The sequence below is a fragment of the Neopelma chrysocephalum genome, unplaced genomic scaffold (genome assembly GCF_003984885.1).
Source record: "Neopelma chrysocephalum unplaced genomic scaffold, ASM398488v2 Primary Assembly neopelma1_22, whole genome shotgun sequence".
Taxonomy (NCBI): domain Eukaryota; kingdom Metazoa; phylum Chordata; class Aves; order Passeriformes; family Pipridae; genus Neopelma; species Neopelma chrysocephalum.
This window is the reverse complement of record NW_020897689.1, coordinates 17,296,398-17,321,156: the sequence shown is the minus strand read 5'-3', so window position 1 is coordinate 17,321,156 and position 24,759 is coordinate 17,296,398. Positions and strand designations below refer to the sequence as shown.

Genomic DNA, 24,759 nt, shown 5'->3' with positions numbered 1-24,759 from the left:
CAAAGGGTGGCTATACACAAGCATTATATTGATAACACAAAAAAACCCCTCTAATTTCATGCATCAGATACCAAAAGGAAGGGAAAAAAAAGTGCTGGAACAACCTGGAGAAGTTTTAGTGACATCAGGTTCTTCAGGTGAATGTGATTCAACTGATTACAAGAGAGCCAAGAGAACAGAAATTTAGTTCCCATTAGAGATAATACAGCAATAGAAAATCTGGTTAAATGAGCACTTGCCATAGAAAAAAAATTAAGCACACAGATCACACATAGCAATGGCCCAAGATAACCAAGCAGTTTCAAGCATTTAAAACATCTGTTGACCATCTGTTTCCACCTTTCCATCTTTTCCACTGGATGGGCATCTCGAGTTCACATTCAACACAGTCAAGGTACTTTTCTTCCAGATAAATGTAAAAATAAATCTGTAGAACTTAAAGTGAATTTGTGCCTTTGCTGGAGAAACTTAAGAAAATGATCAAGTAATAGATTGTAACTGCCCATGATTTAATTTAGATTCTCTATAGCTATCAACACAATAAAGTATTATTACTGTAATAAAATTATTAACCATTAAAAACACAGCAAAAAATTAAGTTTGTTGCTCTTGTATCCATATCCACCAATCTAGTGTTTGTGTCATAGTAAAATATTAATTAAAAAACCAGGAGTATAGTACAGTAACCTACCCTAATAGCAGGAATTTCCTTACAATGGGATTAACCGGTTGGTCCTACTATGACACCCACCCACAAAGCCTACCTTTAATTACTTCCAGCTCTGAATATGTAGAGTATGCTTCTTGGGCTAAGCTCTTCTACTTATACAACCTTCATGAATACAGGATGTTATCCTGATGTCTCTTGAAGACGAAACTAGGTGCAAGTACACACAAATTGTCTCCTTTTTTGCTTTTAAGTGGTAAACATACTTGATTCTTTAAAAAGGAACAAGTTCAATAAAGTTGGGGAGAAAAATATTAAATAATTTGAAGGGAAAAAAACCCCAAACTGTCAGCATCCACAGATTTGTATCTGAAGGAAACAATAAAACATGTTACAAGATGCTTAAAATAAGCAATACTGTGGAACCATTAAAACTACTTATACCTGTCCTTTGCTACGAGAAGAACTAAATTACTTCTTAAAACCAGCACCATTCCTGGTACATTTTACACCTCTCAACTACTACACTCATATCAGGCCACCATCTGACAGTATACTTCTGCCTATCCCTACATTAACTAAACACACTCATATGTCTCAGCTTGCTGCTCAAAGCCCTTATAGAAAGAAAATCCATTTCAGTATGAATTTAGTATGCTCTTTTCCCATCCACACTCATTTCCTTTAGCTGGTCAACTCAAACCCTCTAAAAATTCTGACATCTCATTCAGTACCATCAAGCTGCTTCAAGTAATTCCCTTCTAATAGGAAATTTATTTAAATTTATTTAAATTTAGGGCACAAAGGACTACTGTTCAGCTTTAATGATGTATAAGAAAAGGCTGGCAAGTTGTTAACATTTGTCATTTGAACTACAGTGACACTACATTAGAACAAAGAATTTCACACATAACTCTTTATGGAAAAAACCCCCATAACATATTCCAAACCAGAACAGTAAATCCAGCATAAGAACTCATGGAATTAATTCTATATCAAACTCCCCTTAAACCATCAAATACATTAATAACCAGACATTGCAATGAATGTGCACAATATGTAGAGTCTGAAAATATGTGATAAAACATTAAACAATTTTTGTTTCTATGACGAGGAAGTAACACTTACTTTTGTCCTATACTAATACACTGTTGTCCTAATTCTAATATACTGCTGTCTGTACTTTCCAAAAATGGACTCTTCAGGATGGTGGAAGATGGGAGTAAAGAAGGAAATAAAAAACACCAGTTCTGGTAGATTTGTTGGTGAAAATAATAAGAACCAAACCCAAAATCTGGTCTATAGAGCTACAGCAGTTGCAAAGTAAGTTTTCCTGTGCTTATTCGAAGACACAGACTGAAAAGCTATACCATTTAATCTAGAAAGGTCTGGCTTCTTCGTCCACTTGCATTAAAAAGACAGTCTCAGAGCTTCTCTTATAACAAACAGTAATTTCATAAATCAGTAATCTTACTCCAGGTATTCCTAGAACCTGTTTAAACACTAACACGTTCAACTGAAAGAAGCCTGGAAGAAGTTTTCAGATCATTTAGTCAATTTTTCAGGTTTTAAAACAACTTCTTTGAAAACAACATATGAAAGTCTGTTATTACACATGGCTTTGTGTAATATAACATGCCACAAGAACATGTAACAGCATGAAATACTTTCAGATTCCTATGGCTCATTAGCCTCTCATTTTACTTGACTGCAAGAGTGCTTTAGTGCTAACATGAACCAGATTTAAAGGTGCTTCTTACATATTACAGAAAAAGGTTTTTCCACTTGTTTCCCCAGAAATACTTTCCATGATATATCCTCTCAGTGATGTCTATTTAAGATTAAATCACGAGCTACGAAACTTAAAACCTGCACCACCTAATAAAAAAAAAATTTAAAGAGTGTTAATTCTTTTCCTATGAAGTGAGGCAATAGCAGGGCAAGATGGCAAGCTCTTTCTACATTTTCTCTATTTTTCTTTCTTCACTGTTCATCTCAGTTAAATATTTTTTCAAGTTCTTTAAATTAGTCTTTGGTTCATGTTATCTATGGTTAACACATGGTTATATATTTCTAGGATGTTTTGTTGGAAAGCTACACACATTTCACCTTCTATTGTTGATACCTTTTACATATACACTACAAAAATTAAAACAAAGTATTAATTGAAAAGCTGTCATTATAGACTTTAAGCCTCTTGCCTCCAATTGCAATAGCAATTTTAATCATTACAGTAATAGCCAAAAGTAATGTTGTTAAAATATTTATTCAATAATTTTGCCTTAAACATTTTTTTCAGTTTCCAGGCAATGCTGTAGGGACAGTGAGAAATCGGTCTCTCTTGTATTTGTCATTTCCATCTCTGAATAAAATTGTCTTGGTTCTTCTCAGCCATCTTGTTTAAAATTTCTGATATTCTCATCAGTTTCACTGAGTAAACCAAAACTCATTATTCAATTATTTCTGAAGAAAAAGTCAAACACTGGTTCCTAAAAATGCTTGATTAATGTCACTTTCCCTTCAACACTGGTTTACAAAATTTAAATGTCATTAGACACCATACCTAAACCTCGGTGGTAAAATTAAAAATTTTGAAGGCAAAAATTAAAAATATTGAAGGAACACTTTTTATCAATTCCACAGAGAATTTTAAGAAAAGTTAACAGGAACAGGGAAGCATGAAAAAATTTCTGTCACTTCAGTTTATTGTCAAGGCCCTAATACATCCATGGATAAAAACCTGGAAAACGATTTGTCTGTTTACAAAAACCAGAAAATATTTCCTTTTTTTTTTTTACTGAAGCAGAAAAATGGTTTTACAGGTTGAAATACTCATATTTTACACTGTGGGGTTTTGTGAAGCAACAGCTTTTATAGGAACCACGCATCAAGTGTTGTTATAACTTGTTTTAACGTACCAATAATCCTAAATACTATCAAAACCTGTAGCAATGAGACTTCCAACGAAAGGCAGTGTCCGCCACGGGATTTATTTTGAAAATATATTTTATGTGTGGTTCTGAGAGGGCAAGAACATTTAGTTCCTCCTTAGGTAAGAGCAGATGCAACTGGGATTTTTAGAGGCTTCTGGTCTAAAAGGTATAGGATTAGAAACAGCACTTCTCTAATATCTCTAAATATAAAATGGATATGTTCCAAACCCTTATTTTCCTTTCCTTTTTGTTTAACATAGCCTCTGGCATCAAAGAATCCCATTGCAATTCTTGTAGTCCGTGTTGCCCCAGTTAGACTAAACCTCAACAAGAATTTACATACAAGCATTATTTACACTATTTGAAACTAAGTTATCAGTATGATTTGAACCAAGAAAGTTGTGAGTTTTGGAGACAGTTTGCTTTTCCCGCTTAGATTTTACTGCCAGCTGAGCGGTAGGAAGAAGCTGAGCGGTAGGAAGAAGCTTTACTTTTCTGTGTGTATACTTTGCCTTTCAAATCTACTTTAACTAAAAAGGTGAGCCTTCAGAGTCCTACCATGAGCCTTAAATTTCAATGAAGACAAATATTCTGATGGAAGATTAAGCTTACTATTCTTTAATGCCAAGACAACCTACTACAGGACTTCAGAAAGAAGTTTCACCCATAACAGTTATCCCATAATTAGTACTAGGGTTCTTGTCACTTACCATTGAAGTGGATTCTTTTGATCCTGAGAAGGGTTGCTGATTTTCTCTCACAGCAGGGACTTCACCAGCTTACCCAGGCTGGGTTTTTGATAGGGTGCTAGAAGATGGGCAACCTAGCCTTGCCCTGTGGCTCTCTCTCCAAGCTGGATATTCTAGGTCTAGAAGTTGAATGGGAGCAGAAAAGACAACACATTCCCCTTCAATAAACAGGTGAAGCGGGGCCTGAACATACGTGTTTTATATAGAGCCTTCTTAAGGAATGCTTTTTTCCCCTTAATTGGCATGCACTCTCTGAAGGTTTCAAGAATGAAAGAGGGCCTTACGTGCACTTCAGACTCAAAAGATTTGCTTTAGTCTGTACCTAAAGTCCTGATACCTCAACCATCATGACCCTTTCAGATGCTTTCAAGATGGAACTTCTCCTTTGATTCTACTGGCAAACATATGCCAACAAGTAAATCAAGGCAGCATTTAATCTCTCAGAATACACAACTCCATCTCCACTTAGAGGAAAATGATTTTTATAGATTGGTGGGATATGGATACAGATACAAGCGATTTCTGGAATTATTTGCCTTTCTGAAACAGATATCTGAAAAGCTGTTCTTCTGATGAACAGTTCAAGAGGCCAAAACTGAGATATAACCAACTACCAGAGGTAGACAACCCTCACTTTAGGTCAAGAGAGTGTCTCAAATCCTTCTGGATATGGTAAGTTTACATCATTTCAAGTCTCTGGTCAAGCACTTTACTCAAATCATAGAAAAGTAACTTTTTTAATACAGTTCAACAACATTCTTACCAGGAATCAAGAGAAAAAGTTATATTATACCACTCAACACTGGATCATTCCCCCACAAAAATGGCATAAATGCAGTATTTCATCTTGCTTTATCAGGTGAAAATCCACCTAAATCATCATGACCCAGCTCCACGAAAAAGTCAGATGTAAAACCAATGGCCTGTTGGTCCACGCAAAGGAACACCACAGAGTTCCCAAGTGTTTATTCAGGATCCAAGATGAAGCTCTCCAAGTACCTACCCATAACGTTAAACCCCTGGTTTATGTTTCAAAAGTAGAATGCTTAAAACATTCAGACCAGGCTGCAGAACATTATAGGCTAAAGAGAGAATGCAAGGAAGTAGCAAAGCAAAGCTTTACTGAATTCCTCATCCCTGTATCTCCATTACCACCAGGAAAACAGATCATGGTCTCCGTGCTCATTATGTCCCCTAGGTGCCTTGTTAGAGGCTGTTGTCCAAGTGCAAGGTATTTTTCACTCACACACACATACATACATTCACTCAATTACCTTCATTCATAGCAGCGTGTCACATAATTTGTTTTCAAACAGTAAGGGTGCCCCCTAGAGATATACCAGCATTCAACAGCAGACATTTTGCACATATCTTCCTTGGCTGGTATTTTGTCCAAATACTAAGCTGATCAAAGCAGCAGTTAAGTTCAGATGCCACAGCCCACAACTTTGGGTAAGTATCTTTCATTTGTAAATGAAGATACTGGAAAATACTGAAACAAGAATCAAAACCAGATTTACTGAGTCCAAACACATTACTTTGACAGTCAGCTTAAAATTCAAGACATGATGTTAATACTTATAGTAAAAAAGAATACAGAAGAACCCTGTAACAGAAAAAAAGCACACCATCTTCATTAACCACATTAAAATACAGAGTATTTACAAAGAAAACAGTTAGCCAGATTCAGCTATGCAGAGAACTTAACCCCCCCACCCCAAAACACAAAATCCAACCAGCCAACCATCATCATGTCAGCTGCAGCGCAGCTATTAACAAGTACATTTGTATGACAAAGTCCTTTCACAAAAGTATAGTTTTTGTTAGGTTGGTGAGGAGTCTTATTTCTTTGAAACGCTATACATATACAACGCTGACGTTCACCTGTACCAATTTTAGCAATTTTGGTTTTCTCCAGTTCTTGCATTTTTTAAAGTGTAACCCCCACCAGGGTTCTGCTATTCATTTACAAAAATATCCTAATCAAATTTAAAATAATAAAACTTTATTGTTACCCCTTCACTCAATTTCCCTTTATTTCTTTACATAAACATATCCCCTGATTAGAAAGACATTCCAATCAAAACCAGTTTTTGTATGTCTCAGTACAGACACCTACAGAAATGCAAAAATACAGGTATATATGTGCAAGAATTGACTAGCTAGGTAGCTAGCAGGTACATCCAACTTAATACAGCCATTAATGCAGCATTCATAATGATCACAAGTGACCATATTTCACACACATTTTTTTAAGACACGTAAATTCTGGCTTCTGTTATACATTACGCTCAGCCAACATAAATGCTTGTATTAAGACAATAGTAATGAAACATATGTATTTTCTCCTACATAATTTTATTTATTCTACTGGGGTGACATAGTACTAAAATAATCTAGCCAATATCAGAATTACAGAACTGACTTCAGAACCAGGTAACACTGGGATGGATACTTTTCTGTTACTTAGGACTATAAAGTGGTCAGACTCAAGCTCCTGAAGTTTGCGGTAGAGAAAAAAGGAGACTGAAGTCCAGCCAACACAACCAAGAGCGCAGCAATTAAAAAGCACATCACACAGGAAAAACGATAGCGAGAAGAAGTGGAGGACTTGCAATTCTTAGGCTACTCCTACAATTCAAAAGCTTTTCTGCATTTCCAGCAGCTACCTTATAATCACTGCTGAAGAATTTATTGCCCACAAGGAAAGAAGTCTTAACAAAGAACAGCCCTCATCAGAACCTTGCTCTCCCTTCTACAGAGGCAGAAGTGCCCAAGATCCAGATTCTTACGGGTCAACTTAAAACAATAAAAAATTAAGTAGGCAGAAGCAATAAAGGTTCAAAGCCCTGTAAACCAGAATTATAACCAGAAGTAAAAATGAGTAGTGTTATGAGAATAGATGAATCCTCTTACGTCCATCTCTTCAGGGAGTAAACATGATGACAGAAAAATTTACTCATTCATGTCCAGAGCAACAGTGGTAGATTAGAAAAAATTAACCCTGCACAGAGAGATGATGCATAATCATACAATAAATACTCACTTAATGGATAAAAATTACTCTATACATGCAAAGACATCTGGACATCACGTCACTCTCCTAAGAACATACGCATATATGTGCAAGTACATACGTGTGCCTGTGTACGTATACACATCGCCGAAACACAGAAATCCACTTTGCTAAGTTCTGTACAACAGAAATACTACCATACTTCTGAAGAGTGCTTTCTTAAGCCTCAACTTACCTCAAGGAGTCACAAACTGGAAGTTTTATTTTGGTCATGTGGTGCCATTCTTCTCCCCTCTCTAAACTCATAAGCAATGACGCACTGAGTTTAAAAACAAAAACGTTGTTGCAAAGTGAGCTAGACAAATTAGATACTTACTTATCGAAGCTATCACTATATTTTATGAAGCTCTCCAATTTTTCCTTGGCATATTCTACCACATCCGAATGAAGCTCTATTCCATGATTTATCCCAAAAGGCCCTGTAAATAAAAACAGCACAGTGTTTTTTGTGTTTGTTTTTTTTTTTTCTTTAGGCATAACAAAACAGCATGGAACAGCACTATACTTTTCATCTGTGAAAACACTAAAAACACATAAACCATAAGTCTACCAACACTGCTAGACAAAGTTATTTTTTGCATCTGCATTACCAGTGCTTAGGAGGAAGGTAAAAGGCCAAAGGTTCAATAAAAGAAGAGGGACAGAACTGTGGCAAAACAATTTCATGGAATGTTTTCTTCATAAGCATGCAGAAAATGAAAAAAACATTGACTACACTTAAGTCAGTCTGTGCAAATTCTTTTTCAACATGTTGCTTACTTGGAATACAACAATTAAAAATTTTAATTTAGTCTGTATTTTATTATTTAAATTTTTAAGCTTTCTTATGGCAAAATTTTCATTTTTGACAATTCAGAGATTAGATATTATATCCCTTAGCCACATCTGCTCTTCTACTTTGCAGGCTGCAAAATCAGAAGTCTGCTTCTGATTTACTTACATATAATAATTAATTTCCACCTAGAACGTTGTGGTCACTCATCACAATCGCAACACTGCTTTCCTGTGGTCAAATCCAAGTATAATTCCAAGTTAATTTGTGTGCCAAAAGTTAATGCTATTTTTCAGGAATGAGAAGAAATCACGAGACAGTATTATGAGGATTATCCACATCAGGAAGGAATCTGAATCAGACAGTCTCATTTGCTGTGAGGATTCTAAATTTAACATGCACTCATAGCCCAGGGACTTTAGTCACTGGAGCACAGAATTGGAAAAGGGAGAGGAAAGGGTAAGAAGGGAAAGTAAACATCAATAAGATTAGACAAAACTTATATTTATATCCTCTACTGCATTCTAAATCTTTCCTAAATATTTAGCTCAATGATGTTACTCCAATGAAACAATTCAATTTGTCTTTTCTAGGACACGGATTAACAAAACAGACCTAGGGCTAGTAAGAGAGGTTTCATTTTACTGCAAGAAAAATACTGCATATGCCATTAAGGTGATCAAGAACTGCAATTCTTAAAATAGTTTAGAACATTTTCTACTAGGTGAAATAACAGCAATCCACTAGGCTACCACAGGCAGTGTTTTTAAGATCTCTCTGATGGCAGGCAAGAGGTAGGTGTCATTCAAGGGATGTTCTCAGAACTTGTGAAAACAGGTACCTCCTGATGACATTCCATGTAAATTTAGTTTATTATTGTTCACATTAAAAAAGTACTGGCATAGGAAATCCTTTCCTAGCTGGTAATTGTTTTCTTGTACTGTAATAGACAATGATGTTTCTAACAGTTCTACAGCATGCAGCAGCGCTCAATTTATGTTTTCTTTACTTAAAAATTGCCATTCCTTCAATCTCATCATTTAAAAGACGCATCAACATCACCTGTCCAAAAATTCACACGTACGTACCTTCCACTACGTAATTTTGAAAACAAAGAAGTAAAAAATCCTGCAAACATCAGTTGCTCCAAAAGCTTAAAATTAAATCTATGAATGCCAAACACTACCCCATCATCATACATCACAGTATCCATAATTTGAACAGAAAGATGAGAAACGTGCTCTCTTATTCCATTGGGAAAGTCACAGCTGTACACTTTAGCAGAGTCAGCTATTCTAAAATCATGAAAGCAACTTCTCTATTATTCTCTGAAATCAACTGGCCTCTTCTAGCATAATGAGCTGGCAATTCCACTACCTAGTCTGAACTTCGTTTACATTTTAACAGTATCAGCAGCAGCTAATTTACTCTGTATAGACTGGGCGAGGTGGGTGTCTTTTTATTATGTTGCTATACTCAGAAGTGATTACCAGTTTCAAATTATTCGATAATTTAACCTAGTCATTTTGATACCACCAATGTGGCAGAAATACTACTCACTACATTGTCCAATGGAAAGACACCCAACTACTGTCAAAACCTACATGGTTCTCTGTTGCTCACTGCAGTGTACACTGAAAGTGGTTTGAAAAAAGGTGAGCTGTTAAAAATATATATGGCTTATTTGTAAGGAAACTACATCTGTTTATTTTTCTTTGTTAAAACAGCTGTTCCCTGGCCTAAAACAAACACTGAAGTAAAATGATTACATGTAACTAATTTTATCAGGAGCTGAGTAAGAAAATAAAGGCACATAAATTGCATTTATACTTTCTATGCCTCAGCCTAGAACTCAAAACACATTGCAACACTAAGCAGATTTCGGTGACAGGATACAGCACTACAGAAACATGGAAAGTCTCGCTGTGTAAGTAGCTGAGCAGTTGCTGCTTCAGGCTGCTCAGCCCTGCTAGGGAATATCAGCACCTGAGCTGACTTTGTGGGAACATCTGCAGGGTAACCGTGCTCTTCAGGGACTGTCAGCCAATCTCACCCTCTGCAAGAGACAAGTCTTTTCCTGCCTAATTTCTTCAACCCTGCATATACTATTCTGAAGGTAGGAATTCTGCTTGATAAGGAGAGGTCAAACTCAGGAGGATTCAACAGCCACTCAAAACTGGTTAGATAAATACACAGATACAAGTGCAATATACATAAGCAATACACATTTTTTTCCAGCAGTTAAGAATAATGAAATAACAAAGCTTCCCACAGGACAAATAAATTAATACCATTACTCACTAAGCTGAAGAAACATTTTGGAGAAAAAAATGCAGAAATATTTCCTAATTGGTTTAATATTGAGCTTAAAATATTACAGTCTAATTTAAAATAGCTACTCTCAAACAGAAACTCTTGCAAACAGGGCAAAGCAACACTCTAAGAGAGTAGACATTTTTATTACATTTTATTTTTACCTGTGAATGAACATAATTCCTGTTTCCACAAAACAGTGGAACCTGTTGAATTTATTACTATTAACTGGAACAAAAGATACTGCCAGAGATACCAACAAATGACATTTGTTATGCACTATTAGGTATAATTTCTGCTCTTTAATAAGTAAGAACTGATGAGAGAAAGCAATTAATTGAAAAATTAACAAACCAACTCTTGACTGTATATACCAACTCTTGTTCTACATATAAATAAATATAAACAAAATCTGTATATTACTTGTCAGTAAGGTTTCTGCAACCAAAGAAAAACTGCATGTAATATGGTCAAAAAAACTATATCTATGAACGCTCTGTATTAAAACAACTGCAGTTGTTTTATGTAATGAAATTAATTTGTAAAAAAATTATTTGTTGGTGCATATGCTCTTATCAGTCTACATCCCTAAATTTTCCCACTAATAAAATTATTCAATAAATATATTTTAAAAGGAATGTTTGCACACTGATACAGATTTATTTTTCAATTAAGTTTCTTCAAGAGAAGCCTTTACAATTTAGATTTTTCTTTCCATAAACTGAAGATGAAACCAGTAATCTAGAGTGAGGGCATAAACACAGTGCAAATGCAGACTGAAATTCTGGTCTTCAAAAATTTTTCCACTGTACCTTTCCCCAACAGGACTGTTTTCTTTCAAATGAGAATTTTAGACTACAGAACGCAGGAAGAATTGCCGCCACCAAAAAAATCCCATGAAACACCACTGAACTACAGGTGCCAGTGAACTGCTCATAGATAACAAATAATATTTTAACAACACGTCTCAAAGAGTCAGCCTTAAGTATAGTATTGCCATTTTTAAATAAGTTTTACAGGGCTTGCATAATCTTCCAAAAATATGCAAACACACTATATTAAAATAAAAACATTCAGGTTACCTAATATTAATCCCACCATTGTACTCAAGTATCCGGTTCCACTACCCAGATTTAGAAAAGACAATCCAGGCTGAAGCTTCAGTGCTTCCATGACTTCAGAATAAATGCAAGGTGCTGACAAGTGTATATTTCCATGCTTCCAGGCCAAGTCTTTATAAGCATTGTCCCTGTATCCTTCCAGATAATAATCACCACGATCAATTGCTCTGAAGGCTTGCTCCACACTCTCAGTGCGAATGTACTGAGCTTCTTTCAAGTTATCAATTAAGTCATCATTGTCTTCTCCAGCACTCACAGCTCCTCCCATGCTGACTTTCTATGGTAATTCAATTAGTTTGCAAAATACATTAGGAGGAGAGTTTTCCCAAAAGTATATGTGTATGCAATGGAGTCTCAGTTCTTCTTTCAGAAGCACATCACAAACGAATCCTGAAAAATAGATATGTTTAGATAAATTGAGTTTCAAAAGAGAAACAAATCAACAACTATTAGTGGGTGATGAAATAGTTAATACTGGATAACTTTGTGAAGCAGAACTTTTTAAGAGTCAGGACAGCTAATGTTTAATCAAAATTCTGCCCTTCAGATTCTAACTCAAGCCAGTGTGTCTGACCTTAGCCAGAAACATATCTTAGCCTTAATGTGTCAACATGGGCTGTCTACATTATATAAACCCTAACGCTGCATTGCTTGCTAAACACTGAAAACACTACTGTGCTAAGAACCTACCACCCATGTTACATTTGAAGGGTGAATGGATGGGATAGCAACTGGCTTTGGGCTAGCTCTAGTCCCATCCTTGGAACTAAATGTCGAACAGCAGCTGGAGCATGTACCAACGTAGTTAATTTTGAAAGGAACTGGGTTCACATACTCTAAGATCACCCCATGGTGGGAGACTAAGCCCAGTAAGCGGTCACGTCCAGGAGATGCTTTTCAGATGTTCACTTTTGAGCTGAACCAGAATACTACAGCAGATACAATGGCATATTGCTGTTCTGGAATCAAAATAGGAAACCCCTCCAAGTATTTGAGCTCCTCCTAATGCCTGCCATATTCACTAGAGGAATACAAATTCCTTAAGTACCTAGAAGTTTTCAACAACTTGTCAGCTCGTAAATGTAATTCTACACAGCATATTAACTTCAAAATCCTTCAGATCTCTATTTTATCTGCACTTACTACATTATTAATTACTAAACTCATCAATTCCAGATGTTAATATTTTTAATGTTGCATGAGTTACCAGTAAAATAACAACAGACGACTAAGAGAAAAGAAAACAAAGAAGTTTAATCCACCACTTCCAGATGAATAGAGTACACAGTGAGTTAGTTGTTAACAGTAACTGAATGTCAACTCAGACAGCTAAGAGAAGAGAAAGGCAATCGTGAATCTTGCTACACATTCTAGGTAACTTAGTTAACAAATAAAAAACCCCAAACAAACCCCAAACCAATGACACACTCACCCTTGACTCTTCAGCTGCATTGCTGAGTATCATGTTTTAAAAGATTCCACCTTCCACTTCAAACAAGCATATTTCTTTTTTGAAAATACAAATATATTCTTTTATCTGAGAATACCCCAACCTAATCCATCAAATCGCTATTTTGCACATGCCTATCTGTGCATATTCATGTCAGGAATTCACAAACACGACCCAAATGTCGATGGTCACTTAACAGAATGAGGTTGGTTCTTAAATTTATGTTATGGGGATAACTGCAACACAGGTTTTATGGTTAAATACTTTAAATGAAGAACCTTCTTAGAACACGTTGAAAGGTGTCTATCAAAACCAAACTAACAAAACTTTCCGTAATACTGAATGGAAACATCCAGGAACTTACAAGTATGGTTAGATTTGGTGGGTTTTTCCTGCCACTGCAACATCAAAAAAAGACTTTTGGAGTTTGAACCTGTCCTGGTTTCAGCTAGGATCAAGTTCATTTTGTTCCTAAAAGCTGGTACATGGCTAGTGTTTTGAATTTAGTATGAGAATAATGTTGATAACACACTTCAGTTTAACACACTTCGTTGCTCCGTAGTGTTTACCCTAAGCCAAGGACTTTTCCATCTGCCACACTCTGCCACTGAGCAGGTGCACAAGAAGCTGGAAGGGAGCATGGCCAGGACAGCTGACCCGAACTGGTCAAAGAGATATTGCATACCATCGGGTGTCATGTCCAGTATAGAAACTGGGGGCAGATTACTGGGGAGAGGGTAGAATGCTCAGGGTTGCTAAAGCCCTGGCAAAATCATAGGTGAAACGTGATTGTTCACCACTCAGCTGTGTGCTTCCCTCTGAAGCAATTTTTAGTGACATTCTGGACTGAGAAGAGATAAAAAGTCACCAGGTGCAATTATCAACCAGCAGGAAAACCTTTGATTAAAGTAGAAAAGCCACATTTCTCAACACCCTAGTGTTCCACACCAAAATAAGCAGGCATGTGCGTGTTCACTTGCGCAGGAACATTCCTTTCTACTAGTGAAAAAACTAGGGGGCGATTTAACAGAAGATACGAAACCTGAGGGAGGTTTTTTCTAAGTATAGTTTGTAAAAATATTCCAACCCTACTTGCTTGTCTGCACTTGCATCACACCTGAAAGTTCAATGAATCAAAGGATTCTTCAGTTAAATAACCTACAGTGACTAAAGCAATAGTTTTTGCCATCCTTTCATAATACAAAGTTCATGATTATCTTGAGATACGTTTGGAAATAATTTTAACTAAAACTGTAAAGGTAAAAACTGAGTTTACTGAAGACTGTTACATTTGAGAAACAGCAATGTCGCTTCCAGCTCTTCCTGCGGGGTGCATCTACCACTTCGCACCAGCAGATGGAGAACTTCGCTCGCCATCAGCACTGCAGCAGCAAACACAGCCCGCGGCCGGGAAAATGCTGCTCTTCCAGAGCAAAGCTTTAGTATTTCCATCAACAAGCGTCTTCACTAGTTTCACACAACATTTATTTCCTGTAAATTATATTTTTTAATTTTCAATACGATTACAATGCCGAAACAGATTTTTTTCAGGTATTCGGTAATTTTGTATTCAGCTCAAGGTATTGCAGTATCACAGGACTTTCTATTGATGACACCCTCCGAGCATTTCACCTTCTGGTTATCACACAGAATCTCAAAGGCAAGAACAGAAAAGGTGTGGTAGACAGCATGACATTGTGGGAAGTAGGGGAGAAAAGAAACAGAAAGCCTTCTCTCACAAATGGGATGCCTGCACAGCTGAACAGTGGCTGTTTGGTAGTACAGTTGAAGGTTACATCTTTTTCTGGATACACTGCTCCTGTCTGAAGGAGGTGACATTAGGCAGATTACAGCGATATTGTTTGCTTTTTAGATATCTTGCTTTTGGTTTGCTTTCATTAATCAACTATGGTGCTCTACTCTGGACTCTACAGCTACAGGTAGTAGAAAGTATTTTTTGTTCAAAAACAAAAAAAATGCCCTAGGAAGTTAAGGAAATAGATATTTTTCATGAAAAGTGACCTCTTGTACTTTTTTTTCACTTTCCTCTAATGTTTTTGTATTTGAAAGCTTTTGCCTCATGAAAGTAAAATTACTTCTAACAGAGATGACAGATTTTAAACACATAAAATAAAATAAAATACTTCAGAAGCCATTTTAGCACAGCTGAAGAAAAACAGTAACTTACTCAAATCTCCCTTGTGACAGATGACCCAGGACCAAGATAAAGACAGCAGAGCATATTATGATAAGAGCTTCTACACAGCTGCAAAACTCACCAAAAACATCCGGTAATCTCACCGATACTAAAAGTGAAATGCAGTTCACAAAGAGCACATGCAACATTCTGATGCCTATTACACCAAGAGGTGTAGCAATTTCACAAGAAATAGGAAGGTATATTAAGTTAACAAAATGCAGCTATTGCCTTTAGGCTTAGGAATCTGTGGAATACAGAAGCCAAAAGAAATCGTAGTTTAGGAGTTAAAATTTCAATACAGTCTTGATTAAGAAGTTCATTCACTTATTAAAACCAACTACACTTAAAACGATCTCCACTTCTCATTCCACACAACTCATGAATTCATTTTCAGAAGTTAGAACACTATCTTGAAGTTTCTTATATTCACAATAAAAATGAAATGACAACACACTTTCCTATTACGTAACAATCCACACAACTGCACCTCTGACCTGTTTCTGACCTAACCTGTAACAAATTTCACTGAAATTCCTTATCATAAGTAATTTCTGAGGGTTCTTCTGTTGATTTTTCTTTTTTTTTAATATCTTCACATTAATTGAACAGGTATTTTTTGGCTATGTGGCTAAGAAATGCTGGCAATTTGAGTGCATTTTAATTCTTCACCATCTTATAAGCTACGCAGATCTCTTATCTGGTAAGTCAGTAACCAGGTGCAGCAAGGTTTATTAAGGGGTTTTTTGCTAACTCCCAAAGGGACACAAGTTTTGCACGTTTCAGAATTTTTACGAATACATTTGCACTTCAAGTTAATTCCTTAGGTCACTAAGGACTTGCACACATTCCTAAATACAGTTTAAATACCATGCTAGCAAGGTATCCAGTTAATTTGACAGAAAAAAACCTCACTGACATTGCTAAATCCATACAGTGTCAAGTATCTTACAAATTTAGTATCTTGTAATACTGACACATCCTGACTCCAAATAGATGACTCCTTAGAAATACATGTTATTTGAGCCTATTTACTTGATTCTTATTTTGTTTCAAAGGATAAAAAATACAAGATAAAATATAATAAATGGAATAAGCCATATTTCAAGTCTCCTCTTCAGAACTATTTTCACTAAGATATCAGCTTGGAGCAACACCACACAATCATGAGTGTAACACACTACTTTCAACTCATAATGGAATACACTATTGCTTGGTCAATATTCCCTCTTTCCTGTGAGGGGAAAAAGACAACTATAAACCACTGAGCTGCACAGTACTATTACAATACAGCTGTTAAGTTTCCCCAGAAAGGAATGTTCTGTGACCGGCAATAGAAGGGAATTAACCACGAATGCACATAAGTACCTGAAACACTTCAGTCCGCTTCACAGTTTAAGTTTACTCATGGCAAAAATCAGCAACATTGCTCTGATCAGCAGAGATTTAAAGTTCCCCAGGCCACTAATCCAGTGTTAGACCTACTTATTTTGGTTCCAACTCAATTCGTGACATTCATGACACTCCTGCAGCTGTTATGATCTCAAGATCTTGTTTTGCCTGTCCTTGTCCCATCCGGCAACTCCTACAACCATAGGGCTCCATTTTTAGTTTAGCTTTGCTATGCCTCCCATGTATTTTAACAGTGCCTCACACCAAAAAAAAATCAACTCCAAACTGCAGAGCTGAGTTTAAGACTTCAGTGGGACCTATCAAAAAACCCAGAATGATTGATTATGATCTGAAAGGAAAAAAAGAAAAATTCTAATATTAACTTCACCAGGCAAAGACTGGAGAAAAAACTAAAATATGAAGTGCATGCTGGAAGTAACTATAGTAGGTGACTACAAAAATAAGAATTAAATGTGGGGGACACAGGTATTTCAGATCGAAGTCTTTACAAAGAGTTTCTTTTACTATTTTTATACCCAAGCCTTGCTGCTAAACCGATACTTAAGGCAACAAATAGTCTAAGCACTTTGGAAAATCAGCTACTACTTGAACTGCCTTCTCTTCCATAGCTATTTGTTTTGTCACTCCAAACAGTTATGAAAGAAGAAAAATTGTTGTTTTCAGGATATACTAATGTGCTATTGGTGCATTAAAGAAAACTCCTTTGAAAACACCACACATTTTTGAAGTCCATACTCTAGACTCATCTTACTTAACATTCACTCCTAAACTACTGTTCAGTAGATGGCTTCAAAAAGCACTTCCAGTAAAACAGAAGCAAGTACAAAAACAACTGCAGTCAGCTCTCCAATGCAATGCACTCCACAAAGCATACTTTGAAGTTCTTTGCAATATAGCAATGGAACAAAGAACAGACCTCAGGATTAGCGTTAAGTCAAATGAATGTAAACAGCTACAACTACCGACTTAACCTGAATTGCATTGACCTACTTCAGCACAAAATGTTTGTCAAGTCTGATGTAAGCTTAAGCCCTGATCCTCCTGTTTAGGTTTTCAACAGCTGTTTATACAAGATTCCAGGTATGTGCGTGCTCTCACTCTTCCTCCACTTCCACTCACCTGAACACACCAAACAGCACACACGGTACGGCATTTCTCTCAAAAGAGCACTGAAGCTTTTGGAACTCCACAAATGCATGAGCAGGGACAAGCATATCAGTGCATGATCAAATGACTTTAACCTTGGAAGTTACACAAGGGAGTAATTTTAGACCAACTTTGCTAAGTATCTACTGAACTTTTTTCTTTAATTTGATACAGTTCACAGGAACTTGAAGTAAAATATAATAAAACAACATAGAATTTTGTTGGTGGGGTTTTTTTCTCCTTCTTTGCACTAGGTTACATTTCTCTCTTGGTCTATGCCTTCTCCTGCACTGTATTTGTTTTTCTCATCTGAAATTCTACCTACCCTCTTCACGCAATGGCAAGGACTGAATGCTAAAAGGAACATTTTCTATACATCATTTCTATATGCCACACTTTTTTTCAGGTATGTTGAGAAAGACTTTAAAATTTATTATCTTTTATTACAAAGCAAAGGAAACAATCCTATATATTTCCTGGATGGAACTTCTAATGCTTAGCTTAATCCCACATTTTGATTTAGTTCTCCTTACTACTTAAAATCTGGGCAACCAAAAAATTTTTGCAAAGCTGAGCCTCTGAGGCTTCAGAAGCAGTTTCTTCTTCAAACACAGACTCATTAATTGCTAGTAAAGAGTATCTACTGGTCATCTGTACAAACTTATTTCCCCCCCACACCTCCTATGCACATGAGAGTGCGAATACCTACAAACATTTCAAATGCAGTCACTCACGTTACAAAAAGTTTTAAATTGAGACCAAGCAGAGAAACACTTTGTTCTTTTAGAAGGATTTGCCAGTATCTACTTTCACAGTAAATTTTAGTTTAGCCAGCATCTACCATAAATACTTTGTTAAGAAACATTATTTTTAAAATGAAAAAGCCTCCATGCATGAGAGGCTGATGAGATGACTAACAGCTCTGAAATGTCCTGATTAACCTGTCTTTGCAAAAGTCTCACGAGACTTCAAGTATGTGACACTACCACCTGTGCAGAAGACATGAGTCTGTCTGGCATAAAGACTCTGTCCATTACTGACAGACAGCATTAATAACCAGTTGTTCTTCAGTCCCAGAGCCAGCTTCTTCTCATAATCTGAAGCAGATGACCAGAACTGCTGTTAAGAAAATAAACTCTTAAGTGCTCCAAAAAATCATTTTTCAAAGTAGCAAGATGCTGCTGGCTAGCACCATCAGAAAAAAAAACACACCAAAGATGTAAAATTTGCTGTGTGTCAGTTCAGTGATACAGTCTACTAGATTAAAAAAAATTTCTAAATTATTGCAGTAGTTTCAGAGAGCAATGATAACATCTAACGAAGTCTGAATACCTGATTGACAATGACACAAGCCAAAGTCATTGGAAGTGTGTGATGTGGTCTGAGCAGTAAAACTATGCAGTTCCCGGTAGTAGTACCTAGTCAGAACAGCATGACGTGTTTTTTTCACAGCATGCAGTGGGAAAATATCAACAAAATAATAATTGCCAGTCCGTTGCTTGCCATTAGAGTTCAGCTACAGGCAAACTGGTGATTACATCTCAACAGGCTGTATGTGTACCTTTATGACTGAATGAACACTAGCTTTGCCCAGATTCTGTGTACCCTGTAGTATCCCATCAATTGCAGATTTCAAAACAATTAATATTGCTTCTCTACCTACACCAGTCCAAAATATTTCCTATTGCTTGTTTGTAAGATACTGGATAAAATGCCTTCATCTCTGGGGAGCCTAAGATGACTTATTGACTTGTCAAAGCTCTACCAAAAGACCTCATAAGCAAAGGATATCAGTTTAACCCAATGTCTAACACGCAGGAGATCCCCTATCGTTCCTCTGACACCAGTGTCCATGACAGAACCTGGCAGTCCTCTTACAGTACACTTTGAAAAGGTCTCAGGTCCTGAGAGGTGTGCCTACAGCTCTGCCTATTCCCTGGATACTGCTATTTTTAGTCTGTCCAGTATAAAGCAGCTGAAGAGTACTGCTTTATCACGGACTGGCTGGGAGAAAGGGGAAAGATGAGAAGCTCCTCAAGAGGGCCTAACAGACCCACAAAAAGAGGAGGTAACAGGTAATAGCAGTTTGCTCACTGGCAAGACTAAAATGTCAGGACTTCATATGACAGATATGAATCTATGATGATTAATACATGCAGGTGTCTGATATTCACCAACTCTGTATCATGCACCTGTTTTTCAGATGAGAAACTGCTGTCCATGCACATATTTCACAGGAATTAGTGAGCTACAGAGTGACTAGCCTGCAAAATTCATTGCTACTATACACAGCTTTGTAGAAGGGTATTTAACAGAATATTCATTTCAAGCAGGTTCATAGAAGCCCTACCTGTCAAACACTAGGAATTAGAAGAGCTGTAGAGTAAGGTGTGAAAAGAATTAGTTCTGGTATATCTAATCATGTTTAGTATGAAAGTGGAAAAAGGCATAAAAGTGACACAAACTTTTCTGCAAATTTTAATATTATTATGAACACTTGCCAACTAAGACACCTTGATATATATATAGATAGATATAGATATATATCTCTCTCTCAAGAACAAGCCAAATACTCAATTTTAAAATGAAACTTGTTTTTCTTCCTGAAAGAAAATGTTTAGTAATTTAGTTTGTGGTGACCAGAACGTAACAAACCACAGGAAAATGATGCTCCTTTACTTTCAATATCATCTGATGAGAGTAACCAGTAACAATAGGGGACTGAGGAAGGAGGATCCTCTGTCATAATAAACTACAAAGCAGGTTTTGTACAAGAACTGAAACGTATTTTCCTAAGCTTTTACCATAAAAGTTATAGTTCTTAAGCAGATCAAGTCACACTTCATGTAACTTTGAGTAGGCAAAATGTGGCCCATGACAAAATATTTACTATTTCAGTTACTGCTAAAGTTCAAAAACTTTTTGCACATAAACATTTCAAGTTATTTAAATAACTCACTTCCAGCAGCAACAGAACAACATACGCCTGTTGCCTTTAGCAAAAGAAAATAGAAATGAGGTCAAGTGTAAAAATAGAAGATAGTTGCATTCCTGACACTTGAAACCTCATCATAGAGTTATGCATTTAATTCAGTCTCTACAAAAAAAACACAGGCCCAATTATAAAAACACAAATATCAATCAACTTTACCAAGCTCCAAGTAAACTAAAAGTTTCGGGTTTCTAATCTTTAGAAATACATCTGAAAACATCTAAATAGTATGCAATAATCACAGCACAAACAATTCTAAATACTGTATTTTGTTGTTTACTTTCAAAGCCTGAGAATCTCAGCTTTTATTTATTATATACCCTCTCTTACAAGATGCTAAATAAATACAATTTAAGGAAAAATAAGTCCTAATCCTTTTTGCTTGATTCTTAAAATAGTCCAGTGCAATATAATAATATGTTTTGAGAAGTTACTTTATTACTTAGGCCTGTAGTTCTCAAGAGGGAAAAATAAGTATGGTCCACTCCTGTTTCCTGCTTCTCTTCCTCAGAACCGTGACGCAAAATTCTTTCACTAATGCCATCTTCCAGAAGCATCACACTGGACTCACCATTTTTTTCAAACGTAACTTGTTCACTAACACATGCACACCAAGAGTTACTTTTACCTTGTCTAAGAAAGCAATGGATATCTAATTGAACCTTTCTTCTTTTTAATCCCCAAATCCTGCATATCTCCAAAAGCTTTACACTTTAAGGATCCATATCATAATCTGTCTTATTTTTCATAAACCCATAAACAGTACAACCTAAAATGACTTTGTCCATAAATCTCTATTTATTAAGATGTCAAATGCTTACTTTATATAAAACAGAGTGATGATTTATCAAGACTTTCAAAACGTACAAATGAAGTACAAACTAAGTCTACTTTAAGAATCTTTTAAACCTCTCTAGTCATCGGGGGGGGGGGGAAATCAACATTTTAGTTTACAATGTAAAAAGGATACAGCATTAATACTGTTATCAAAGCCTTTTCCACAAAGCTTCATGCAAAAATTCTATCATTCTCCCTACTTGAGGTAATGTTTCGAACTACTGCTTTCACAAAAGTATCACTTTAATTTACACCTGTGACCAGCCAGCAACTTCTACCTTAAATTTTTCACAGGGCTTGCAAATGATTAAACAGATTATTTGCCTGCACATACCAAACTTAACCCTGTTGGGTTATGCGACAGAAAACTGTTCTGCACACAAAGGAGTGGAGAGGTATGCCTATGGCTGAGGGAAACCCACACGAATACCCTAACCCAGGCTATCACAGAAGATCCATTGGCTCTCTTCACACTCCCACCACCACCAGGCCTCTCCAAGGCACTTCTCAGATTGAAAGGTGTGACTCCTACAAGGCTAGAAGAGTTACCATGGGGTACGGGGGAAAGGGACTTGGGGATTGCAGAAGTCCTGTGAGAGGACGTTTAGGGGAGGAACCAAGGGTGGGAAAAGGGAGGGATCCCAGTGTCTACAGGAAAAACAAGCATGGGAAAGCCAGGGCTATGGTAACAAGAGGGACAGGCCAGCTGTGAGCAGTCTACAGGTCTGTATGTGTCCAGCTGTGCTCTGCCTGTCCTGTCTGACCATTAATTTCTTTTTGTAACTCTTCTTCTTGGATCTCTGTTCAGTGCCCCAGGTGTGTGACATGGAGCCAGACCATAAGTCACAGGGGTGCTAGTGGGTCTCTGGTGCCAGGAAAGGCGAGGGTGAACTTCTGCGGGTCAGGGTGTGATCACAGAGAGTACCAAGCCGGGCTAGCCAGCAAACTGGCAGAGTGGCCTTGGAACCTGGGACAGGACAGATTGAGTGAGCGAGGCAACTGAAGAGGTTGGCTGATAAAGGAACAAGGGGGAGTCCAAGTGAGCTGCTGGAGAACTGTGGGTTTTGGGATTGGTGGCTAAGGACGTGCATGTGTGCAAGAGGCAACGGGGCATAAATGGACCAAAGGCTCAATTCCAGGATAGAACAAGTGCCTCAACCCAGTAACTGAAAAGAATCGTAATAGATACCCACATGTGTTTGCAGACATTCAGCTTGGCCATCCAGAAAGAGCAACAGGATAAAGCCATTGGTGCTGTTTGTGCTTGTATTAGTGCTGCCTTCTGTGTTGGTATGGTGGCCAACTATGTATTTATGTATGTACATGCTGAATATATGTGTTTGTGTGCTACTGAGAATACGTGCTTAGCCTCACTACTCACTGGACCTGGGGCCATGTACACCTAAACTAAAAACTAGAAATACTTGAACAAAACCCCTTATAGGCCTTCTTAAAAGCCAAAACCATCATACATAAGCACATTCTTACTTAGAAAATGTTTCTGAATTATTGTTTTTCTTTGTCTCCAGGTATGAATCAAGTACTACTGTAAATCTGACTCCAAAGTTATGATTTACTTACAGTACAAACAGCAGTAGATGTTGTCTGGAGGGGATTTGGAGCATTTGTGAAAGCTTCAGTGACCATTTCAAGACATTCATACAAATATTTCAGCAAGACACAGAGGTTGAAAAACTTATATCACTGTTTATATAGCAGCAGTGCACTTGAACAGCTTAAGTTAATCGTCAGCCTCACAATCAGGTTTTTTGTAGTCACACAAAGCGTATGGTTTTCACCTGACAAAAGCGTAGTTTACAGATATAACACAAGAGGCTGCTACAATCACATAACCTGATGCAGTTATATCACAGACATCTCCAGTTTATCCAGAGCATGCCAGAATGGAGAAGTCAAATTGTACACTGACGTTTTCTGACAACTGAATTACTTCAGAAAACATCACAGAATCTCAGGAAACTTGGCAGCAATGAGTCTTAGTCATAATGAATGCATAATTAACTGAAGCAAATAAGCAGAGACTAAGGCCTATGGGATTTTATAACATTGCAACTGTCAGCACAGCAGAAGTCAAAGAAACTCAGCAACTCAACTTTTCTGTCCTTCCAGTTTCACTGACCTTCTGACCTCAATAACGCCAGATTTAGTTTCTTGACAGAAGAACACAGCAAAGCTTAACAAACTGGACTACACTGAATGGAAAGAAAGCCACAGTTCATTCTGAAAAGGGTAAAGGGGACAGTTTTGCAATAGACAGCAGGGTCACATGCCCCAGCAGAAGAGCCAGCAAAACTCCATCTACCACAATCCAACATGAACTACAAGAGTAAACAAGAACTTTATGAGTCTCATGCAAAAACTTTCAAATCAAAATAAAATCCACTGATGGCAAACTGATGTCCCAGTAGAAATAGTCACAGCATTCCTGACTACTTGAAGTTATGAGTACTGCAGAAATATTAAACATTTGTCAAAATTAAGCACCTCCTTTAGAGAACTTTGCAGTTCATTCTTTCAGCAATACTAACTTGCATAGAGTTCAGCCATACCTATCTAGCAAAAAAAATTGTGCTGAAAGTGATTAGAGGACAGAGGCCCCTACAATCATCTCTGTCTCTTAACTTTGATATATAGACCATTATATAGCATAGTCATCCTGACTGGGTTGAGAAGTATTACTTGGCTTTTTCTTTCCTATATTTTTCTTTCATATGTTTCAAGAAAACCACATAGTAATTCCTGAATATCTGCTAAAAACACTTGCTATAGAAATAATAAATTCTCAAAATAGTAAACACTTCTCATTTTCTCCCAACCACACGGTCCTAATTCCTCTTTCAATGTTAAAACAACCATTTATAGGAACCAAGCCTTTTATTTGGGACACAGATGCCACAGACATATCAATTGCTGGATATGATTAACTACCTGACCACTACTATAACCAATTCCAATTACTATCACTTCACTTCTGGAAACCATGCATTGATGCAGGAATCTCTTTCTGGATAAGCAGCTTTTTTTTCCTTTTTAAATATGAACAAATAATTAAGATGTATCATCTCTGAGATG

General features: G+C 36.9%; 1 protein-coding gene across 4 annotated transcripts in view; it reads right to left on the bottom strand.

Annotated features, from left to right (window-relative positions):
- PCMTD1 (protein-L-isoaspartate (D-aspartate) O-methyltransferase domain containing 1) overlaps positions 1 to 24,759 on the bottom strand; it is a 42,137-nt gene that overhangs the window by 11,262 nt on the left and 6,116 nt on the right. For 3 of the 4 annotated variants that reach the window (XM_027674023.1, XM_027674032.1, XM_027674013.1), the window contains exons 2-3: positions 11,593 to 12,021; positions 7,742 to 7,844 (exon numbers count right to left, since the gene is read on the bottom strand). In XM_027674023.1, coding sequence (XP_027529824.1) covers positions 7,742 to 7,844; positions 11,593 to 11,899 — 410 coding nt within the window. In that variant the 5' untranslated portion in view covers positions 11,900 to 12,021. Of the gene's footprint in view, positions 1 to 4,310; positions 4,469 to 7,741; positions 7,847 to 11,592; positions 12,022 to 24,759 lie in introns of those variants that run through there. The other variant, XM_027674042.1, reaches the window with a different exon arrangement.